This window comes from Rhinopithecus bieti, unplaced genomic scaffold, assembly GCF_001698545.2.
Source record: "Rhinopithecus bieti isolate Rb0 unplaced genomic scaffold, ASM169854v2 scaffold_5750, whole genome shotgun sequence".
NCBI classification, from domain to species: Eukaryota; Metazoa; Chordata; class Mammalia; order Primates; family Cercopithecidae; genus Rhinopithecus; species Rhinopithecus bieti.
The window spans coordinates 2,069,937-2,094,680 of record NW_016805082.1 but is presented as its reverse complement, the minus strand read 5'-3'; the positions used below and the strand labels follow the sequence as shown (position 1 = coordinate 2,094,680).

Genomic DNA, 24,744 nt, shown 5'->3' with positions numbered 1-24,744 from the left:
GGTGCTCAGTTAAAGTGTATGCAATACCTAGGCCATTTCTCTGCTTAAATCCTTCCTCCTGGTTGCATGTAGTCACCCTTATGCGACTCCACACACTTCTGATAAAGTCTGGACTTCCTCATCCTCAGAAGACACTTTAGCACCTCCTTACCCTGCCAGCCCCTCTACGGATGGGCTGTTTGGCAGTGGTGAGGCACCGTTTTGGTCAGAGCGAATTTGGCCTCAGAAGGACACGGGCAAGGGCGTGGTTTCTGCGGCACATCTGCTCGGAGGGCACGTCTGTTCTGCTCTCTTGAGAGGCAAAAGGGAAGGAGGCAAACAGAAGCACTCCCCAGCTCTCTGGAGTTTGCTGATCAAGCCTGAGGGTGGTGAGGGGGTGCAGCCACCAGGAGAAGCAGGAACAGACAAAGTAGGAAACTCTCAAAGGCAATTTAATTTTAGACTCAAGGCCAGGAAATTCTTTTTAAAACAATAAGAGTGATGGGCTTGGGCCTTGGTGAAAGTGCAGGCCTGACACACTGCAGGTTTCTGCAGAAAAAAGTCTGAAGCACAGAGGGTTGTAGAGAAGGGGATGTCTAATTACGCTCTTAATGCAAAGCTGTGCTAGCTTCCCTAGGGACCCCCTGGGGAAGCACACAAGGTCAGAGGTGGTACAGCCAACACCAACACTACAACTCATACCAGCCCGAGACCAAGACAGCCTCCACTCACAGCCAACACTACAACTCATACCAGCCCGAGACCAAGACAGCCTCCACTCACAGCCAACACTCGCTGAAACAGGCTGAAGGACAGGGGCGGGGTGGAACTTGAGGCCACAGTCCTGGGGGCCTGCAGTTGACACTCTCTTGCTGAGAGGTCTTAGGTGAGAGACATTTGTCAGCTTCTAGATCTGCAGGTTTCAGGTTGCCCCTCGCTTACCATGAAGCCTTCAGACGCCCAGTGGTACCATGGGTGACAGCTTTAGGCATCTTGTGGTATGGAGATGGAGGCTGAGGCTGACTCAAAACCTTGTTACGGACACGGTTGGTAGAATTTGCCATGGCCAGAAGATCATCCAGCAATTTCAATTTGCTCAGCAATCTACACAATGGAGTTTGGGTTTGTTTGTTTGTTTGTTTGTTTTCCTGGAATCAGGAAAAACTAAGTTTTCATAAACAAGGCATATAAATACCTGAATGAAAATATGTTATAAGTTCTTACATATCATCAAATATCTAATTAATTAATTAATTAAACGTGTTTGTAAAGAGTTGCTATGGATGTGTCCCCCAAATTTATATGTTGAAATGTAAAACACCAGTGTGGTAATATTAACAGGTGGAGGCATTATGAGGTGAGTAAGTTGTCAGGGCAAAGCACTCAAGGATGGACTAGGGCCCTTTACAAGGACTTGAAGGAGTGGGTTTGGCCGCTTCCCTCCCTTCCACCACTGAGGACACAGCGTTCATCCCCTCCAGAGGATGCAGCAAGAAGGCTCCATCTTGGAAGCTGAGACAGGACTCTCAGCAGACACAGAGCCTGCCAATGCCTTCATCTTGAACGTTCCAGCATCCAGAACTGTGAGCAATACATTTCTATTCTTTTTGAATTACCCAGTCTCAGGTATTTTGTTATAGCAGCACTAATGGACCAAGACAGGAGTGCTATAACAAAATACCTGAGGAAACTCCAGTAATTCATTTAACCTCTTAGGATCTTAATTTCCTGATATTGCAAGATGGTCTTTACATTGCGGTCTGACTCTGAAATTCTCTAGCTTGTGATGATTGAACCTAGTTTAGCTTAGAGAAGCCCCGCATTCCAAGGTGCTGGAAAAATATAGGTTATTTTCTTTTTTCCTTCAATTTCTATGACAACCACTAAGAGTTTTGAGCATAAATAATTTTCCTAAACATTATGTGTCAGCAGTCTCATTCCCACTTAGTTTTTAAATTTCTTTCTGTGGATTCCCACTTCTCTAGTCCCAAATAATTTGTCCATTGCTCTCCAGGATTCCCAGAGAAAAGGAAAGGGTGCCTGCACTAGGCTTCATGGCAGCAAGCACACTCACTGCACAAGAAGTGCAGGGACAGCACAGTGACCCTTCTGCGAACACATCCAATGGCTGGAGTCTGGGGGCCTATGGGCTGGAAGTGAGTGTGCCAACAGCCAGAGCCCTGGGTAAGAAGGAGGCCCAATTAAACTGCAATTACTCAAGATAAGAAAACCAGGTCTGTTTACACAATGGGGTTGTAAACCACCAGCCATGACAAGAGAACTTTGATCTGGTGGCAAGGGAGCTGTTTCTCATGCAGGGCAGTGATGAAACAAGGAGGTTTCCCAATAAGGATGTCTCCATCTTCACCCCAGTAGCCCCATCTTCTTCTGGCAACACCCTTGTATGGACAAGTGGAAATCCTCGCCCCTTCCCAGCCCCAGTATCCATCTAACACAATAAAAAAGTCCAGAACAGAAAGAGATGAGATAGTGACTAAAAGGAAAAGGGAATTGATGGAGGTCATCTTTGTGGAGGCACTTGACAAGCATGTTCTCACTGAACCGTCACAGTGACCTTCCACGTACCTTATACTATGCCTATTTTACAGATGAAGACACTGAGGTTCAGAGGGAGTAAGTAATTTGCCCAAGATCAAATAGCTAAAGAGCACCAGAGAGAATTTAATCCAGGTCTTTCTGATTCCAAAGTCGAAGTGCTTTCCACTAGAATTTGGCTGGGATCCATTCCACAGCTGCCTGGACCAGGAGGAAAGGCTCTGTGTCATGTCTGGTGTCAAGGAGACCGTGTAAGGTGGGTCGGCTTCTGCCTCACCAGTGGGCCTGACGGCAGAAATAGAGTTCTGTGTAACAGTCAACCAGTCAATCAATCAATTATGGAAGGAAGAAAGAAAACAAAAGAGGAATTGCCCAAAAGTCTCTGTGACAGGGAGCTGTTCTGAGGGCCATGGTTAATTTGGAGCTCTTTTTCTGCAATGCACTTAGCTAAGCCTCATGGCTCAGCAGGACTACCCTCTATGCTGGCACCAACTAGAGATTCAGCTGACCCCCAGGTACCCAAGTCACACTGGAACTGCACAGGAAGGGTGGAGGCCAATGCCTAGAGCTGGCAATGACTGACAGCCTCCCTGGGATACCTCCCAAGGTGACATCCAGCATGAACTCAGGCTTATTTCCAGTGCGCTTTTCATTCAGTGCTCATATGTCTGCAATATCCTTGGTTTCATACTATTTTATTCTGTACAATGAAAGAAATTAAGTGTCTAATAAATGGGATCCCATTTATACAACTCTGAAGGCTTTCATGGCATAAATTCACAAGTCAAAAAACAGCCTTTTGTTGAACAGTTTCTGAACCCCTGTTTTCATTCAAAAAACATAGGGACCATGTTTTAAGAGAAGCACATTTGATCTAGGGAGAGCGAAAGAGTGGCAAGTTTTTTATTTCTTCGTTTTTGTTTTTGTTTTTTTTGAGACGGAGTCTCACTCTGTTGCTCAGGCTGGAGTGTAGTGGTGAGATCTCGGCTCAGTGCAACCTCCGCCTCCTGGGTGCAAGTGATTCTCCTGTCTCAGCCTCCTGAGTAGCTGGAATTACAGGCGCCTGATACCACACCCAGCTAATTTTTTGTATTTTTAGTAGAGACGGGGTTTTATCATGTTGGCCAGACTGGTCTAGAACTCCTGACCTCAGGTAATCCACCCATCTCGGCCTCCCAAAGTGCTGGGATTATAGGCGTGAACCACCGCGGCCAACCAAGATTGGTTTTTTTTTTTTTTTTTTGAGACAGAGTCTTGCTCTGTTGCCCAGGCTGGAGTGCAGTGGCCGGATCTCAGCTCACTGCAAGCTCCGCCTCCCGGGTTTACGCCATTCTCCTGCCTCAGCCTCCCGAGTAGCTGGGACTACAGGCGCCCGCCACCTCGCCCGGCTAGTTTTTTGTATTTTTTTAGTAGAGACGGGGTTTCACCGTGTTAGCCAGGATGGTCTCGATCTCCTGACCTCGTGATCTGCCCGGCTCGGCCTCCCAAAGTGCTGGGATTACAGGCTTGAGCCGCCGCGCCCGGCTGAGTGGGGAGTTTTTAATACAGTTACGTCACCCTCAAATTACCAGGGATGTCCCCTAAGCCCAGAGTCTTATCATAGGCTATTCTGGCTCTTGGGGATATGCAGTTAGCCTCTCAGGCGTAGGTGCCTTCCCTGAGGTGGAGCACAGTGGGCCACTCCTGCCTGAGCATGTTGTTTTAACCCCCAAAGTCTGTGGCTCTGGGAGGAGGTGAGTGATCAGTTCCTTTCCTCTGTGTAGTCCAAGGTGTTTCCTAAAGCCCGCGTGGCCAAATGGGTCACTAATCCCCCAGGAACTCCTCCGCACATCCTCCTGGCCGGTGAGGCAGCCCAGGCTGGGCCATGTTTAGTCAAAACTGCGAGCAGCCCAGCCTGTTCGTTACCGCCACTCTCAGCTGGGCCAGCACAGTGCTGTGAAGGGGAGAATGACGCATGAGAGGACAAAAGCACTGGGCTTGCAAGGGACTTCCAGGCTCGCAGAGGGCTTGCGCTTGCAGAGGCAGCATAACAGGAAGGAGCCCTTCCTCCCCATGCATGAAAGGGTCTCTGACACACAGCCTGTAGAAGTACCTGGAAAGGTCATCCCTCCCACACAATGGCCAGACAACTTCCCAGAGTGTTGTTTCTCCACCTCCCCACTGTGACATCACCTCATGCATTATGGCCTCCCAAAGCGCTGACCTTACACGTGGGGAAAACGTGGGTCCTGCTTTTGAGAAACTGACCCTGAGTCAGAGAATGTGAATTCTGTGCAAAACCGTGATTACCTGAGGCCAGCATGGATTTTAACCACTTTGGCTCCCGTGATTTCCAAGCATTCTTCCACAGCAAATGACCAGATAACATTAATGTGACCTCTAATTTACAAGCAAGGACTCCCAGACTTAGTTATCTTTAGGCGCTAGAAAATAGTGACATCCTATATTAGAAGATATTGTTTATTGGCCAACTAATGCAGCCTGCTAAATAAGAGCCCGTCAGAGCAGGAACACAGTCTCACTTTCTTTTGTTAGATTTCCCTTTCTAAGGCAATAATTTACTAGTAACCAAGACCTGCTTAGAGCAGTCTGTACACACAGTCCCATTCTGCTCTCAAGCTTGACCTGTGGCTACTCTAGACCAGGTTTCTCAACCTCAGCACTGTCAGAATTTGGGGCTGGATAACTGTTTATCATAGAGGGCTGTCTTGTGTACTACTGGATGTTTACTTACATCCCTGGCTCCTACTCTCTGAGGCCAGGAGCACACCCTAAATTTTAACAATGAGACAAGTCTCCAGGCATTGTCAAATATCCCTTTGTGGGGCGAAATCACCCCCTACTGAAAACCCCACTACTCTCATGGTTTTCTTTTCACTCTGAATTTACCAGACATGGGACAGAGTTTCTTTTCTTTTCTTTTTCTTTCTTTCTTTTTTTCTTTTGGTGTGTCAGACTAACTAAATCAGAGACTAGGGCACCAGGTAGGAGGACTTGGATTATTGGATTAAGCACTATGGGTTGAGCTCTAGACAGGGAGGCTCCAAAAGAACTGAGAAGACCCTGGTTGCCTGGGGCTCTGACTTTCTTATCTAGGAAAGTTAATGAAGCCATGCTTACCCCTCCAGGGTATCTTAGTTTGCAACTGAATGTGAGGTTTGTTTGCTGATGTCTCTAGAGCCAATGTCCTAAGGTTATATTTTGTAGACAATTTACAGATACTCTGTTTATTACAGCCCAGTCTAAAGTTAGAGGTTATGGTTTGAGTTGGTCTATTGAACTTGAGTTGATACTAATAAGTGTTATTTACTTCTTAATTTTTATTAAAGAGTATGTGAAAAAATTAAAGGGTTTCGTTGCCTGCTCTGGAAGGTGGCCTAAATCGTTTCAGGGACAGAGAAACTGAGGCCCAGAGAGAAGTTAGGACTGCAAGTGCAAGAAACAATAATTCAGCAGCTCTTTTGAGCAACCTTCTGCTTTTACCCAAACAACTTCAAACTTTGTAGTGAAAAGGATTTCACACGTTAATGTTTTTCAGATATGGCTGTCATGGGTGGGCGTAAATGGATTATTTGGTTGGAAACCAATGGAAACCATTCAGAATTTATTTAAAATATCCAGGGTGTTCAATTGCAGGGAGGTGTCTTTAGTTGAAATTATGCACTTAGAGTTATTCGATTTGGGGTTTTTTTAATTCCCCTACGATTTTGAGATACCCTGTCTAGGATGACATTATATTATATCTGCAACTTTTATACTTATAATAGGCTTTTTATTTCAGTGTCTAAGTACGTATTTGTGTGGCATTTCTTTCTTTCTTTCTTTCTTTCTTTTTTTTTTTTTCTTTTTTTTTGAGACGGAGTGTCGCTCTGTCACCCAGGCTGGAGTGTGCAATGGCACAATTTCGGCTCACTGAAACCTCCACCTCCTGGGTTCAAGTGATTCTCATGCCTCAGCCTCCTGAGTAGCTGGGATTACAGGCGTGTGCCACCATGCCCGGCTAATTTTTTCTTTTCTTTTTTTGTATTTTTAGTAGAAACGAGGTTTCATCATGTTGGCCAGGCTGGTCTCAAACTCCTGACCTCAAGTGATCCGCCTGCCTCAGCCTCCCAAAGTGCCAGGATTACAGGTGTGAGCCACTGAGCCCAGACATGGCATTTCATTCTTAGCCAAGATATTAATCTGTTTTAATTTGATTATAATACCTGTAAATAGAATTAACATGGACTGGCTTTTAAATCTTGTTTTTCAAGTCAATGGCACATTTTGCTCTGAAATCACAATATCATTATTTATTTCAGCAAATCTCTATGATATTATCTTTAAGGAAATTTTAATGTCATTTGTGTTAACCTTAAATGATGACCTCTATGTGAGGAACAGGGGGAGGAGCCCTTCTCTGGCAACTTCTTCAGCCCTCTATATGATCTTAAACTCCAAGTCCTTTGACAATCCCTACTAAGCAAACTTGAGTAACTCCTTGCCTGGACTTGTCATGTAGTGGAGTGTTGGGGAGGGGGCAGTTTAAACATATTTCTGACGTATACTATTGTCTAAACCTTTTTCTGATTCTAATGTTTTGTCTTAGTAAATGGTGCTTACATGAACACAGAAGCCATTTTAAAAAGAAGACAAATGTGGTAAAACAGCTACTGAAAAGAGCTGTCTCAATCATCCTTAAAATGTGCCTTTTCCCTTGAACATAGAATAGCTACTGAGAGATTTTTTTTTTATGCCAAAAAAAGAACTTCAAACAATTCAGGTCTTTTAATATACAATTACAGTGAGAGGTCATAGTTAACTATGTGTCATAGTTAACTTTAACCAGTGTTAAAAACTATATAGAATCTCTGACAAGACAGAGTCAAAGACAAGTCAGAAATGAGTTCGTGTTTATTGGTGTTAATTCAGACCCATAAATGTACTTGGAAAAGTTAATAATAATAATAACAATATAATAAACTTTTGTGGCTGGGCTCAGTGCCTCACGCCTGTAATCCCAGCACTTTGGGAGGCCGAGGTGGGTGGATCACCTGAGGTCAGGAGTTTGGGACTAGCCTGGCCAACATGGTGAAACTCTGTCTCTACTAAAAATACATAGAAGTAGCTGGGCATGGTGGCAGGCACCTGTAATCCCAGTCATTCAGGAGGCTGAGGCAGGAGAATCGCTTGAACCCAGGAGGCACAGGTTGCAGTGAGCAGGGATCGCACCACTGCACTCCAGCCTGGGCAACAGAGCAAGACTCCATCTCAGAGAAAGATCACTTGAGGTCAGGAGTTCAAGACCAGCCTGGTCAACATGGTGAAACCCCTTCTCTACCAAAAATACAAAACTTAGCCAGGCATGGTGGTGCAGGTTTGTAATCCCAGCTACTCGGGAGGCTAAGGCAGGATAATCGCTTGAACCCAGAAGGTGGAGGTTGTAGTGAGCCAAGATTGTGCCACTGCACTCCAGCCTGGGCGATAGAGGGAGACTCTGTCTCAAAAAAAAAGAAAAAGAAAAAGAAAAAAAATAAAATAAAACAAACTTAGCTGTCTGTACTTTGCTATAAGCATACAAAAAAATTCAACATTTATGATGGCTATCTTTGGATAAAAACATAGCAGAATTTAGAAAGAATAATTAATGACACAGTTGCTGATATTAGTTACTTTTAACATTGGAACTGATCAATGACAACATTATAAGATCCCTCACACAATACATTTTTGAGAAATGTGTCAAAGCATTTCTCTTGATCAGCATATAGCTTGGGCAAGGGTCTTCTCACCTATGGACAAAAAACTTTATCCAGTCCTATTTTAAAGTTTCTTTGTCCCCTCTTATTCTAGGATTTATGAAAATTTTCCATAAACTTATTGTCATATTCCATTTTAACTTTTAAAGTCTGTGATTAGAAAACTTGCATTATTGACTTCTTATGTCTGAGGCCAAAAATAAGTTAAATTATAATATGTATAGGAATAAGGTACATCAATATGTAAAACATCTTCATCAAATGAACTGCGCAGTGAAAATCAACTGGCTTTAAATGTTCATCATATTTGAGTCATTTCTCTCAAACTCAAACATACTAAAACTTCTTCAGCAAATTCGCAAATTCATCAGTATTTGGTTTTCTTTTACATGCTGATAAAATCATAGATAATCGTACAATTGAGTAAGATTCAAAGCTGATTCAAACCCTGGAGTTCAGGTTCCTGGCTTCTCTGTCTACTGGCACTCAGGATACAGGAAGTATGGGGAGGAGGGGAGAAGGTTGCGTGGGCAAAGGGGCGGGGAAGGGGCCACCACTCACCACCACTGCAGGACGAGCCGCTGAGTAAGGGACAGGGCTGCTCCCAGCAGAATCCACAAAGTAGCTCATCCTGCTCTCAGCACCTGTGTGAGAGAAGGCGTTCGCTGAGCCTCTGGATGCTCACAGGTTTGTGGACTAGAATCCACAAGGAGGACATGAACCTTAGAACTAAGAGTCTCCTTAGGAACCAACCAGTTCACTTCTTTACATGGCAGGGAAAACAATGGAAATTCAGAAAGATAAAGTGACTAACTCCTGGCACCAGTAAGAGCAGACCTCAGACAGAACCAGTCCCCTGGTTGCAAGGTAAAGTGGATAACAGACCATGTCTACACACTGCAGACAACAAGCAGCAAACCAGTGCACAAGAGGCACATTTTTGTAGGGTTTCTGGGCAGGAACAAGTTTTTGTGTGTCTCCCCGACCCACAACCAGGCCTGGCACATAAGTAGGCATACAATACATAGTTGGGGCATAAATTAATTGATAAAGGAATAAACAGAGAAAGGATTGGAGAAGGGAAGGATGGAAAAAGCTCTCCTGAAGAGGTATGTTACCCAGTACCCCAAGAAACAGATAAACAGAGAAACCCTGCAAAAGGGATTGAACATTATTCATCTTGAAAAAAGGAGGAGAGTATTAAATAACTCTTGTTGAGAGCTATTTTCTACATTGGAAGTCTGAGTGACTAGAATGCTTGAGCAATTTTCTGGCTAAAGGGATTTTCCAGCTAGCTACTGGTCATCGTTATATATCGAACATCTCTGTTGACCTAAATACTTTCGAAAGTGCATTACACACTTTCATAAACGTTATACTATGCATTTAAAAAGTCATTCTTGAATAATCTCGAAGATTAAATTCCTAGGCATACCACTCAGAGGCCAAATTCTTATTGTTAGGAAGTGACGCTTTAACTTCACTGCTTTCCAGTTTGTATTTGTCTGCCCTTTCCCTTAATTCTTAACATTTAAAGCAACTGATACATTTCAAGAAACATTGAGTACTAAGAAATGTCTTATGTTCAATTTGCAGTTTGGTTCACCATCTTGATCCCTTCTTTCATATGAAATATATTTAAATGTTTACATGATATAGTTAAACAGCCTTGGCAATATAAAACTATACTGCCTAAGAGCTACAACCACAAAGCTACTAATATCATATGGTTAAGGGATGTAAGCTACAAACCTCCTGAAGACATATCTTATCCTAGAACTACACCTTGTGTTTTAACTAAAATTTCACCTTTTCTGTTGTCTTTTCTTCCAAATGCAGTCAAAGTAACATTAATTTTTAAAAATTAACTAAGGGTCTGGATAGCTAGACTATGTTCATCAAGATTTTGTCCTTTAGTTTTTCAGGAAATTGATCGTCACTACGGCAAAACCAGGAAGAGCTCCTCAGTGGTAAAGCTGAATAGTAGGAAAAGGTCAAAGTACCCTAGGCCGGGGACATCGTTAACATCTGCATCAGGGGTCACTATTCAGTGTTTGTCTCCAAGAACAGTGAGTACCTATGATGGGTCTGACTCTGTACTAGGCACTAAGCATGAAACTAAGAGTAAGATGCATGTCACATGGTTTAGGTCGGCCTGTCCTGACCATGCACTGTGAGGATCATCTCACTGAGCTCCATGGCTCCTTTTCCACCAAAGCGTTCCTCATTTTTACTCTTAGAATCAAGTTTTAAAGTCCTGATGAATCATCATCAAACCATATACCCCACTTCAAAGTTTTTGATCTACTTTGAGATCTTTGGATGAGACATAAAAGTTAACAACATTGATTGTGTCATACTGACAATGGCTTAACCACAATCAAATTCCCTGGGGAAATGTTGATCATCCCTCCAGGGTCCTGCAGGGCAACGAATACCTTTTAGAAATTAGTACTTTTTGGAATTCCCCCCAGTGATGTGGGAATGCTGTTTCATGTAAACATTCATCCCTCTGATTTCCTCCAAAAAAAAAAAAGCCCCAAGGATCTCCTGAGTCCTCACAGACCTCAGGAGATTACAGTAGTCTCCCCTTCCCCAAATAGGATTTGTTCCAAAACCCTCCAGTGGAGACCTGAAGCCTCAGATAGTACAGAACTCCATACATACTATGCGTTTTCCTATGCGTACACACCTATGATCAAGTTTAACTTATACATTAGATGCAGTAAGGGATTAGCAACAATAACTAGTACAGGAATAGAACAATTATAACAATACACCGTGATAAAAATTATTGAATGTGGTTTCTCTCTGTCTCTCGAAATATCTTACTGTACTGTACTCACCTATTTTCAGACCTTGGTCGAGGGAGAGTAACTGAAACCTCGGAAAGCAAAACCACAGATAAGGGAGTACGATTGTATTCATCCAACAATCATGTAATAGGCGTCCTTTGTTAGTGAGCTGTTTATTCATTTGGTAAATAATCACTGTGCACCTACTATGTGCCAGGCATGGCCTTGAGCACTTGAAACACACCAGTAAACAAAGATTCCTGACCTCATGGCCCTTAGATTCTATCCGACTGGGGAAAAAGCTGAGAAAGACAGGGTCTCTATCTTCAGGCAGTGGAACCGACAGGCTCACATATAACCATAGCATAATGTGATGAGTAGTTGGCCAACAATATGGAAAAAGAAATAGGAAGCAGTCAGTTCTGCTGGGTGCAGTGAATAGGAAATTGTGAAGGATTGCATAGAGCAAGGTGTAACCACATGGCCCTATAAATCATCCCTAGAGTCCCACAAGCAGCAAAGGACCTTCACCTTTCAAATGTCTATTTTACTTACATATTTGTAAGAGAAAGGACTTTTGGAATTGGCAGCCACATCCTGAAGCCCAGCTCAAAGACACCAAGGGTTTCTGTCTGCCGGCCAGACAACACTCCCCCTCATAGCAACACTCCTGGAAAAGGGTTCAGTGGAAATATGTTTTCTCTTCTCATTGACAGAGTGAGGGAGGAAAGCTCTGGCCCAACATCTGGTGCACTCTGTGCTGGACTGTATTCTTGAAGCTATGACTGTATGAATGACACTTCCCTTGGGGAAAAGCCCTTTGCCCAGAGAGGAAACTGACAAGAGGGAGTTGCCAGGGCTCTCAAGGGCTCTCGTCTCAGGAAATAACTCTGGGACAGAAATGGATTGCTGCTTTATTATTTTTTTGGAGAAAGAAAAAAGAACCCGCCCTTTTTCCACTTGTAGATTGTGACACAGAACAGCTGCTAGAGACGTAAATCTTCTCAGAAGAAGTAAATGAAGTGTTTAGGTGGTTTTTTTAGTAGTGTTGGTTTTTTCTTTTCTTTTTTGGCTTTTTGGCAAAAGAGAATTCCCTCCCACATGACAACTGCTTGAACATCATCTGCACCAACATTTTTCTTAGCGTTGCACGCATTTATTGGATAAATACAAAACAACTGTAGCATCTGAAGATTTACTCGCCAGCCAAGAAGCATCCATGAGACCTGTTTGGGTGCAAAAATGATTTGGACGCTTTGTAACAGAGGGTCTTGCAGAGCTGCGTTTATTTTTCTTGAAAAGGACCTGCGCCACATGAGCTGCAAGAAAAGTGGGTCGGAATGAGGCTGCCCTGCTCTGGACTGTGGCTTGCTGTGCCCCCCATGCTCCCTCCCACCTCTACAGCCCCGTCTCGCCGTGCCCCCTGCACCCTCCACTGCAACATGGAACTCTGTTGTTTCCTTCTCATGTTACCCCCTCTGCTAGGAATGCCCATCCACCCTCAAGATGAGTGAACCCTGCCTCCTCCGGGTTTTAGGCTCAGCTCAGAGGTTATTGCAGCCTGGAATCCTTCCTGAGCCACCCTTAACCCCAGCCAGGGCTAGCGGCTCCTTGTCCATGTTCCCAAAGTGTATTTCTATCACGGTGCGTATCACATTGTTTTATAACCATCTGTTTCTGTTTGTCTCTCCTGCTAAATTCTGAGCTACTCGAAGGCAGGGACCATGCCTTTTCATTTTCTTGTCTTCAGCACTTAAGACAGACCATGGGGCATAATGGAAACTCATTGTTTTTTAAATCAGTGAATGAATAAATGAATGAATTGGTCTCACAAGACTAAAAATTAAGAGGTAGATCAGATGTGAATATATTTGTTCCTCAAAATAGAGAATCTGAATAGATTGCAGGTCTAGATAAAGAACCACTTGAAATAATCCATTTGCTTCATGATCCGTTTCTATTGCAGGTCTAGATAAAGAACCACTTGAAATAATCCATTTGCTTCATGATCCGTTTCTAAGGGAAAACTGTTTCCTTCTATTCACATAGCCATTTAATGCCACCTCATCTAAGAAGGCTCTTCCCATCACCACATATGAATAGCAGTACCTTTCTCCCGACTCTGACACCTAGGTGTTTGTGCATTGTCTTCTCCAAAGTCCACTCTGTTCGAATTTAAGCTTCCCCAGAGAGGAGATTTAGTTCATTTCTTCACTCCAGATCCCTAGATCCTAGTCCGGTGTTGGAAAGTAACTGGCACATAGATAACTGCTAAATAAAATAGTGTAAGTTGGAAAACTTGTACAATCTCTTTTCGTGTAAGCCCCTCTTTTTATACATGAGGAGGAAGACAGGCGATGCTGCTAATTGGCCAAGCTGAGACCAGACTCCTGGTCTTCAGCCTCCTCCTGTGCTTAGAGAAGATGCTTCTCTAGACCGTCTATTACCAAGTGTCCAAATCATTTTTGCACCCAAACAGGTCTCATGGATGCTTCTTGGCTGGGGAGTAAATCTTCAGATGCCACAGTTGCTTGGTACTTAGGCAATAAATGCGTGTGATGCTAAGAAAAATGTTGGTGCTGCTGATGTTCAAACAGTTGTCACGTGGGAGGGAATTCTCTTCTGCCAAAAAGCCAAAAAAAAAAAGAGAGAGAGAAGATGCTCTCTAAGCACCCTTGTCACCCTGGATGGCAGGAACAGAAACAAGCATGTGATGGAGAAGACAAAAAAGTCAACACTTTGGCTTACCTGGGTGTCTCATGTCCAAAAAATCACTTTAAAACTGTCGTTCTGTTTGATTCTACAAAGTTCTATTCTTCATAGAGCAAGTGACCACTTCTCCAACTTTCCACCCTCCCCAAGCTGGCAACCCGGCCAGGACCTGTAGGATGTCACTTTTTTTCACCCGGGGCTTGCGAGGGCAGGGCAGGTTGAGAGACACAGAATAAACGAAAAATCATGGAGGAGAGGGACTGTTCAGGCCAAGGCAGCAGAAGATCAAGAAATCCCAAAGAGACCAGGCTTGAACCAAGGCTGGATCCAGTTCACATCAACTCTGACCCTGCTTGGCTGTATTTCTAGATAACTTTGACATCAGTGAAGCCTTTTCATTTGGGGTTATGTATTCCTAAAAGAAAACTATGCCTTTAAGTAAATACCAAGTAAATTACTCTTAAATTTTTTTTCTTTTGAAAAAAAATTCTTTTGAAATTAATTGTTTTTGTCAAACTAATACAATGTTACCGCAAAAAATTAAAATACAAAGAAGTTACGGATGGATATTAGAATCACCTGAAACCTCAGCATGTAGAGATAATTATACTAATAATTTGTTCAATATTCTTCTGGGTATTTTTTAATGTATCTAAACGAACATAGATGTCGCACACACACATGATTACAATTTTACCTTCATGAGCTTATTCTCCACATGCCCTTTTGTAACCTGCTTTGTTCACTGACATTTAACATAATGCTATGGACATTTTTCTCTGTTGATAAATGTGGCTCTCTATCCTAAAGATGACAACTGCCAAGTATTCTATTGTATGTATGTATCATACTTTTAATGAGCCTCTTATTATTGTATAATTAATTTGTCCCCAATTCTTTGTCATTATAAAAATTTCTAAAATATTTTACATTCCCACTAAATGCCCAAAAGGAGCATTTTGGGGACAAAGAAAATGTGCATTCCGTATTTGAATACATATTGACTAACTGCATTCCATAATAGACAAGCCAAAACTAGACTCCCACTGACAAAAGGCATCGTGTTTTAAATTTCAACTTGCCCTCTGGTCTTCATGTTAGCTTTATAGGCAAGGAATTACGGTTAAAACATATCCTGGGTATGAAGATGGTGCATGGGGAATTCAAAAACAATAAAGCTGTGGCAGAAAATGTAGATTTCTCCCTACCACGCCTCGCCCCAGCCTTTCCTCTTTGAAAGCTATGCAAAATTTGAATAAATTTCCAATGAGCATTTATCCTAATGTCAATAATTTAGGATTCTTATCAATTCAAACAAAAAGCGTGTCCTTTTGGCTTGGAATACAGGTTTGGCTTCCAGGGCCGGCCCCGCTGGCTCATGCCTATAATTCCAGCACTTTGGGAGGCCGAGGCCGGTAGATTACCTGAGGTCAGGAGTTCAAGAGCAGCCTGACAAACATAGTGAAACTCCATCTCCACTAAAAATGCAAAATTAGCCAGGTGTGGTGGTGCATGCCTGTAATCCCAGCTACTTGGGAGGCTAAGGCAGAAGAATCGCTTGACCCTGGGAGGCAGAGGTTGCAGTAAGCTGAGATGTTGCCATTGCACTCCTGCCTGGGCAACAAGAACAAAACTCCATTGCAAAAAAAAAAAAAAAAAAAAAAAAAAAAAAAAAAAAAAAAAAAAAGAATTTCCTTCCAAAAGAACTAGCCATGTAAAGAAAACCTGCCCCAAACAACAGCACTTTTGCCAAACTAAAGGCAACACCTGGGTTACCAAGGCAACATCTTTAATCTACAACGTATAGACTTTTAATTTATTTTTTCTGAATACTCTGGAAATGTATTTTTGAAGACTCAGAGTATCTCCTCTTTCAGGAAGCTTTCCCCTCCCCCTCTACCCTCTTTGACAATTGCATGGACCTCCTTGATGCCCCTCTGTGGGATTACTGTAACAATGTAACAAAGTTCATGACACTTCCTGTATCTATGCCTGTTTCTGCTCCTGCATGATGAGTAACTTGAGAGTAAGGATGCCTGTTTCTGCTCCTGCATGATGAGTAACTTGAGAGTAACTTGTCTTTTCGGATGACACATAGTAGCCATGCAACAAGTGTCTGTTTACTAAGTGAGGAAAAGTACCTAAAGTACTGGAAACAGAGTTGGTGTGTACAATCCTTGTGCATCCTGAGCTTATCCAAGAGAGTGAAGGTATCGTTTGGACATTAAAAAAAAAAAAAAAAAAATCATCCCTATGATGAAGTGTGTCCTTGTGTGACCCTGAGGTTAGGCTTCTCAAGCGTTAACTACAAGCAAGATGGCACTTTTCTCTAAACTGAAGGATGTACCAGATTGATGAGTTCATCTATACTCCTTCAGTGTGTTCTTTCTGATTCTCATGAGCAACCCACGTATTTCTCAAATCATTTGAGTAGATGTCTTCCCTGACCATTCACTGTAACAAAAGCTCTCAAGTCCAATTCTCTAAGAACTCAAGTTTAAGATCCATCATATCTAGGAAAGCTGAACATTCCTCACTCCCCATGTAAATTTTGTGGTTACAACGTGTAGAAAAGAAGAAGGATTAGAAGAACTGAAGATAGTTTTTCCGTCTTACTACTAAATCTATTAGAACCTCATTTGCTTGACTAAGTAATCCAACATTACAGTAGTAGGAAATATTCCTTCTTATTTTAAGTAGCCAGCACTGACAAATGAAGGCAGTGTTCCGAATTATGGGCTACTGGCTTCTGTGTCTTAAGCTAAGTGCATTTATTCTTTCACTAAGGTCACAGAGCAGCAACTCGCAGTACAATTAACATCTCAGTCTTTGTTTCTTCCCAACTTCACTATAATTATTCCCCCAATCCTTGCTTAAATGGAAATGAGTCATATCCATCTCCTATTTCTCTAAAAATAAACTCATCTCCTAATTAAGCATAACACTTTCAAGTCCTACATGAATTGACATAGCTCAACGAATCCTTCTTAGAATATTAAAATGAACTCATGTCATTATAATTTTAAAGAGTATATTGTTTTACCCTTCCTTGAGGAGTAGCTCCCTACTGTCTCCTGAAAAAGAGAAGGACTAGAAGATGTTTTACTCTGGTATACCAAAGCAGTTAAGAAATAAGGAATGCTTCATGGATTATTTTATGCATTTCCCTCTCAGTGGAAGCAAATCCCTCACCATACAGTACTGAAATGGCATTGTCAACAATGGACAGAAAGGTCTTGCTTCTCCTAGGCATCAAGGAAATACATTAAAACCTGCCAACTCTTAGGTCTAGGAATCTAACTAAGAAAATGCCAATTCTGGTCTCTGAAACCTTTGAAATACTAACAATCTAGTTTTCTAGTCAATTATGCTTCTGTCAGAACATATTCCTGAAGATCAAAGGTGGTATTCAATATACTGCCTTACAGTAAAAGTGGCCATAGCCTGTGTACAAATGCTATGCCTCAAATCCTGTATTTTACCATGAAATTCAACAAATGATCACACTTGGCCTTAGGATGTAGTCCTGAGACAGGAGCATGGTAAGTACTCATAAATAACTGAATACATAAATGAGGATTGTGCTTTACTTAGAAACTTAAAACGAAAAAGGAATAAGCTGGAGGAATAATGTAAAGTACTCTTTGCTTCACAAGAATGGTTGTAGTAGAGGCCATGAAATAAGAGATTCTTTTCCAAGTCAAACGCAAAGAAGGGCCACAAGATTAAAAATGTCAACTCTAACCCAATGATTGCTGCCAATGAAACCTCTGAAGAGCCTAGAATTTTAAAGAATCACATTTTGACTCTTAGCCTGTGAAGCATGTCCCACGTAATCCAGAGTTTAGACTTGGTTCTGGCTCTAAAGGAATTCTCAACAAAACCGACAGGCACCATAAATAGAGAGAGATTTTATTAAGAACAATGAGAAGGGACTGGATAGTTGCAATAATACCCCTTTAAAATTGAACTAAAAGATACCAGCTGCCTTAGATCTCTCAAATCCAGCAAGCAACTTCTTGGACTATGTCTGATTGCGATTTTCATGGTGGAGTTTCATTTGTTTTATTACCCAAATTGTAAGGTTCCAATTTCTCAGTATAATGCTAAACAGCTTGCTAGCATTCTTATATAAAGAAGGATTGTATAAATCCAATCAATTTTGGAGTTGGAAAAAATTCATCAATCTTCTCATTTATTTCAATGAACTGAGGCCCAAGAGGTTACGTGTTTAGCAGTGATCGAGAACCCTGGAGTTACATACTATGGGTGAACATAGAACTGCTTGCTGAGTGCATGGCCGTGAGCAAACTTCTTAACCTCAGAGTCAGTTTCCTCAACTATAACATGCAGATAATAATACCAACCCTTTCAGGATTATAGAGGAGGATTATACAAAACACAAATACTTAGCAGCATGCTGTATACATAGTAAAAATGGTCAATAAATAATAATTGTTATTATTGCTATTTTATCAATAGTACCTGGCAATCAGTAAGCATTAATAAATGTTTACTAATGTTACTAATTAGTAACACTACTGGTTTATATTAATTACTTGTTTCTACTGCCCAACATGGCAGAGGTTACTTAAGTGTTAGAGCTAGAACACGGATAGCTAAATCCCTCATCTCTTTTTCTAAAGACTTGTATTCAAGTCATAAAAACAGGATTCCCTTTCATAATCATAGGTTGAGTAGCATTAGTCAAGAATTTTGCAGGAGAAAAGAGCCACAATTTCTGTTTAATGGTAGTCTGTTTGTACCATTGTTATGCATAAAACCAAGAAGTAAGCGTATTTCTTACAGTGGGGAACTAACTCATTGAAAGATTGCATAGCACAAATGGCGAAATATTGCAGCTTCCTGAGTTAAACCAACATCTTTTTGATACAATGTCAATCTTTTGTGGAGTAACGCTTTAGAAACTAGATACAAATGTAAGGAAGTAGCAAAGCGCTGCGGAAAATAGTGCACAATTTCTTGTTTGTTCATTTTTTTTGTTTTTGCTTTTCCTTTAGAGCAGTGCCTCCCAAACTGTAATGTGCATGTGAATCACCCAGGGATCCTGTTACAATGCAGTCTGCTGCAGTAGGTCTGAGGTCTGGCCAGACATTCCACATCTAACAAGCTCCCACGTGGTGCTGATGCTGCAGGTCAAAGGACTTCACTGCGAGTAGCAAGGCAGCACTGGACTAACTTGATTAAACTCATGAGTGATTATAACAAGGTAGGTGTTTAGGAGGCAGAGCCCAAGGAGGAACAGGCAAGATTTCTGTGCTAAGGCTGAGCAGATGCTGATAACCTCAGGTGCAATACAAACCCGGCTGGGGAGAATTGAGTAACTCAGGACCTTTCGGTGTCTCAGGAACCGTATGCCAGATGCACATCTGCCAAGGCTTCTTGCTTTTCCTAAGAAGATATGGCTCCAGTTATTTGGTCCCTTTGATCAAGAAACTGGCAATGGTGCTCTCTTCCATCAACAGGAGTCATTTGGATTAAGGATTACCAGAGGTACCAAGAGATAATTTCAAAGAGTTATTTGCATTTTATGTTTTTTTTACAATTGTAAAAGACTCAAATGTTTTGGAAACTTTTGTACATTGTTTTGCAAACTTTTATGCATATGGAATTATTTCAAAGTGAAAAGTTATTTTTTAAATCTCTAAAAGAAAAAATCTCTTTTAAATCTCTAGAAAGACTAAAACTCTGGAGTTTTCTACCTTTCCACATCTCTTGAAAATGTATATATTTTTTTCCTCCCCATTGAAAATATTTTCCTGACATTTGCACTAAATGTTTGTTGCTTACTCTCATGCTAGTAAGTACTACCCAGTCTGTTCCCTTTAAGTTCTGAAGGCAGCACCAACACTTGACCACTGGAATATGAAATCTATCCTCTTTTGAGAAAAAGACAGATGAGAAACATCCTTCCTTCACTGCTCTAGATACCATTTTTTTCCTACCTGAACTCCCAAAGCATGTATAGATTATACTACACCACTTAATAATTATATTGTCTTTCATGTTTATCCTCTTTTCTAGTAAAGATAATTGTGTTAATTTTTAAAATGGAGCTTACATATTGCTTATTCTGTATCTGGCATGGTCTCCAGCACAAGGCTGGGCATGGAGTAGAAATAAAACTGATTATTTGTCACAGAAGTGATTGACTTACATACCCAGGAAACTAGGCCTGGGTAGCCTTTCTTCAAAGTCAGTATCTTCATAACAATGAATCAGTAATCCACAGATACCACTTCAGAGAACAGGCTTAATCCAGTGTTCTCCGAGATAAGCAAATCAGTCTAAGCAGAAACATCTATCCTAAATGTGTGTGTCTGAGAGTTACTTAGATTCCTATGACATGCAGTTCCAATCACAAGCTCTGGGTTCACATTCCACTGGCTCTGATCAGGGCCCCCCATGAGTTAAGGTGGTCATATGACTGTGCCTCAGAGTCTCCACCTGGTAAACGGGGATGGCAAGAGTGGAGTGCCCACCTCAAAACTCCATTGCAGATGAAATGAAGCAGTGTCCGCGAAGCACCTAGCAAGGATGTTGGAACATATACTAAGTGCTCAGTAAACATCAGGGCTGAGTATCTTTCCTTAGGTGAAATGAAGAAAAATGGGTATGATAACCAGAGAATCATCTAAATTAAAAGGTGGAGTCCGATAAGCTATACTTTCAATACAGCAGGGATAAAGGAGATGAGGAAAGAAAAAGTAAGTTATGTCTTCACATCTAATATTCCCCAGGATTGAAGAAACGTATAAGATTTGCCTGAAATGCCACTAAATTGCTGCATACCACATTAATTTTGCTCAAATGCTAAATACTTTATAATGTCCATAATGAAGAAAGAAAGGGAGGAAAGGGAAGGAGGAGGGAAGAGAGAGAGAGAAGAAGAAGAAAGGAGGGGAGAGAAAAGAAAGAAGAGAAGAGAAGGAAAAGAAAGAAGGAAGGAAGGAAGGAAAAAGAAAGAGAAAGAAAGAAAGAAAGAAAGAAAGAAAGAAAGAAAGAAAGAAAGAAAGAAAGAAAGAAAGAGAAAGAAAGAAAGAAAGAAAGAGAAAGAAAGAAAGAGAAAGAAAGAAAGAAAAGAAAAGAAAAGAAAAGAAAGAACGAAAAAGGAAGAAAGAAAGAGAGAGAGAGGAAGGAGAGAAGAAAGAAAGAAGGAAAAGAAAAGAAAGAAAGGGAGGGAAGAAGGAAGGAAGAAAGGAAGGAAGGAAAGAAGGAGAGAGGGGAGGAAGGAGGGGAGGAGGGAAAGAAGGAAGGAAGGAAGGAAGGAAGGAAGGAAGGAAGGAAGGAAGGAAGGAAGGTCGGTCTCAGCTTGTGGGATGTAATCATTCCCTTCTGCTGTTTGATGTGAACAGTTGGGAATTTTGAACTGGTAATTCGAAAACAGATCCATTCACCAATAAATAAAATCACAAGGTATGTCAGAACCTCAGTTATCAGTAAGAAATTCACCAGTGCAATCAAAGAGAGAAATGTGTTGATTATTTGTTTGCAGTGTTTTGCCTGCTGCTTCACCCTCCCCTAGGTGAGAGGACCTGCACTCACACACCCAGTTTGTTGCAGTATTTATTCAGACATTCCTTGACCTCATGGCACTATGATTTTTCATAGCCCTATGCTGTTTACTTCTATTCTCTCATCTTTGTAAACCAGGCAGGGCGCAAATGACTGTTCACCTTTTAGAGATGAAGGGAAAGAGGCACAGTCACGTTCAATCCCTGTTCTCTGCTACAAAGCTAATCACTGACAAAATGCAAGTGCACAGCCACTTTCCCTACTCTGACCCGGTGCTGGTTCAAGTTCTGACCCTACTTGCCTTTGAACTCCATTATCATCTGGGACCAGCCACTGGCCCAAGTCCATGCTCTGCCTTGTTCTCCATGGCCCCAGACTGCCAGATGCCAAAGGATCCCACCCCTCTACCAGCTTCCCCCGGGCTCTGCCTCAGGACATCCTTTCACAGCCAGTAACTAGCACCTCCGTGTAAGCAGCCTGCCAGGCAAAGATGCCTCCTTCATAATCAGGCTCTCGGCTTGGCTTCCCACACCCTCAGCAGCGGAACCAGGACGGAAGAGGCTGCATGAACTGCCTGAACTGTTTGTTATTTCACTACTGAGTTGGCAAGGATGGAAGTAGTTGATTTACAATTAGAAGCAGCACGCTTCTTCAAATATTAATATTAATAACTGCACTACTGAACACATGAAAAGACCTTTTCATCTTCAAAGCACTTTGCAGACATTAACTCATTAGCTCTCCCTTCCCTCCATTCAGGAACAACAGGTGAGCAAGACTCTCAACAGCACCAGTGGCCACTCTGCCGCCCTCGTGCACAGCCCACAGCCCCTGAAGAAAAAGGCTTTTCTCTTCGGATAAAAAAGAGGCCCCGCAGTCCAAAACCACAACTGATGAAAGAGTTATAGTATCAGTAATTTTACAAATCAAATGGAGCTGCCGCGAGTTACCATTTTAGAATCGTTATTTCCTGCTGTTTAACAAATATCTCTTTTCTCAGTTGCATAGCAGTGGTCTAAAGTAAGAAGGAAAATGGCCTTGAGATTAAAAACAAAAACTTACCCAAAAGGTAATAAGGAAATCCTGCAATAGAATGCATTGATTTCATTGACCCAGCACCTTTTCAAGTTTGCCCAAAGCAAACACTACTTTAAAAGTTGGTAACAGAGACCTTTAACAGTGGATGAGAAGTAACATACAAAGTGTCATGGCCAGATAAAATCACTGGATGGAGAGGAATCGCCGTCGACATCTCCTGCCACTGAGTCCAGCTCTACCGTGGGGAGAAGAAATACTTCCGTAACTCTGAGACAACCCCAGCCCACACCCACACCACGTCTCAACAACAGACTTAAGAACTTGTAGATCCTTGCAAGTCAGTTCCAAGACAGAGAAAAACACCAAACAGGCTAATTTGGCTTGCAAGATTCAAACCTGTAGTAATTTCCTCTCTATTAAAAGCAATTCATTAAGCTACTGGGGGGAAAAGAGTAAAACAATAGGTTTACTAGGAGTTAAAGAGAAAAAAAAGAAATTTCTGTGTTTAACTACAGCTTTATTTCTTTGGAAGTGCTCCAATTTGGGAAAAAAAAAAAAATTAGGGGTTTCTGACAAGTAATCTACGGGTATCTAAAACATGCATGGTTTTGCTTCTATGAAGCAGGGAACATTTTTAAAAACATAGTCTTGCGTTCAGACTATTCTGACAAGGTTAGGAAGTATTTTTGAAAATTGTTGTTAAGCAATTAAATGGGAATACAGAAAGATGTGAAAAGAGAAAGAGAAAACGCACTTGTGTCCTGAATGTCTCTATCGACTTTTTAATTCCACAGAAATTTTTTTTAAAGCAGGAAAAGGAAAATGGACTAAAAAGTTTTAGGCAGAAACTGACACACACCTCACTTACTACTTTGCCGGAGAGCAGATCCTGAGTGAGCTTCCCTCAAAGTCTGTGGTCTCTTTCCAACTACCTGCGGGAATCCTCTGCTCCGTAGCTTAAGAGGATGCAAAGACCATAATGTTTCTAATAGTGCTGCCTCCTTAAATTGGGGAGGTGTGGTCAAGCCAGGGAAAGCTGGAAAAAAGGCAGTCTTCCTCTTGCGCCTGGCATCAGGACAGCAGCCACTGGGACAGGCGCAGCAGTCTAGGTGGAAAGCAGTGTTTATTGATGGTGACGGCACCAAATCACACCTTATTTTCTATTCTTCAAATTATACTTCAACTGAATATAACTCAGCCTTGGAGAGTAACAGGGAGGGAGATGAGCAAAAGGTAACTAGCTCAGTGGAATAACACTGTATCTCCCCTCATCATTTGCTGATGCATTTAGTCTCTACTGAATATGTAAATATTCATGCTTCGTGTTCCTTGACTTTCTCAATGGAGCCCCCATTAACCTAGGCAAGGGCTCAGGTGAGGGAAACGGATTGCTTTAGAAACAGATCTGGAGACTGTCAGCAAACAGGACGTCCACCACCCAGTCACCTGCTCAGGCTTCCCATTTCTCTCTAATAACTTGATGTGAAATGTGATATTTTCTAAAGAAAATAAAGTAATTTTGTAGAAGAGAGCTGACTGGATGGGGACTTGTGATTTCTGAAAAGTAAAACTAAAATCTCTTTTTCATATAAGTCTGGTTTTAGGCAATCTCTAAAATAAGGCTACCTTTAGCAGCCCTGACTCATGGTCCGTGGTGTAGGAATGAAAGGGCAGAAGTGTTCATACATTTCTCATTTAGGGAAAATATAAACAATATGAAAATCTGACATCTGTCCTAAGTGAAAATACATAGCATCTTTTATTCACATATTCAGGACTATGGTAAGAATGTTACAGCATAATCTCATTTCTATGAATGGAGTTATTGCAATTTTTTTTTTGAAAAGTCAGTATTTGGCTGCTTAATCTAAGACTTTTATCCTAAAAGCTTCCATCTTCTTTGAGTAGGAGGCGGGAGTTAAGATTTGTCATAGTTGGCTTCTTTCTCTTTTTAATGAAGATACAAACTTTGAAAATCCATGAAAATCTAATAACTGTCATTTGGAGCAACATCATCATCAGCCTTCATTGTGTAAAGCTGGCAATGCAGTTAAGATGACATTGTAAGTAAAGGAAGATTTTACTGCTCATCTTCCGCCTTTGCACATTAACTTGGAAGAAAGAAAGAGGGTAGTGCTATTGGTTCAGTTTAGTTTAATAAATTTTCTGTGCCAGGCATCTTTCTAGGCACTAGAAAGATAGCAAGTTTGCATTGCAGTGAGAAGACGGACACATAAATCAACCATCTCCCCCCAAAAATGTAACACAAGCTACAAAAGAAGTCTACGAAGAGAGCTAGGGGAGCTTCAGCCAACCCCTGTAGCCCAGTCCATTTCAGCACATTGCCCCATTTAAAGAGCCCCTGGTCAATTATACCAATCATAACTAAT

General features: G+C 41.6%; 1 protein-coding gene across 2 annotated transcripts in view; it reads right to left on the bottom strand.

The window, feature by feature from the left end:
- The window catches only part of ETS1 (ETS proto-oncogene 1, transcription factor), a 129,212-nt gene extending 105,902 nt beyond the window's left edge, over positions 1 to 23,310 (bottom strand). Inside the window, exons 1-2 of one of the 2 annotated variants that reach the window (XM_017871198.1) lie at positions 23,214 to 23,310; positions 8,835 to 8,917 (exon numbers count right to left, since the gene is read on the bottom strand). In XM_017871198.1, the coding sequence (XP_017726687.1) occupies positions 8,835 to 8,903 (69 nt within the window). In that variant the 5' untranslated portion in view covers positions 8,904 to 8,917; positions 23,214 to 23,310. Of the gene's footprint in view, positions 1 to 921; positions 940 to 8,834; positions 8,918 to 23,213 lie in introns of those variants that run through there. The other variant, XM_017871199.1, reaches the window with a different exon arrangement.
- Positions 23,311 to 24,744: the final 1,434 nt, after the last annotated feature.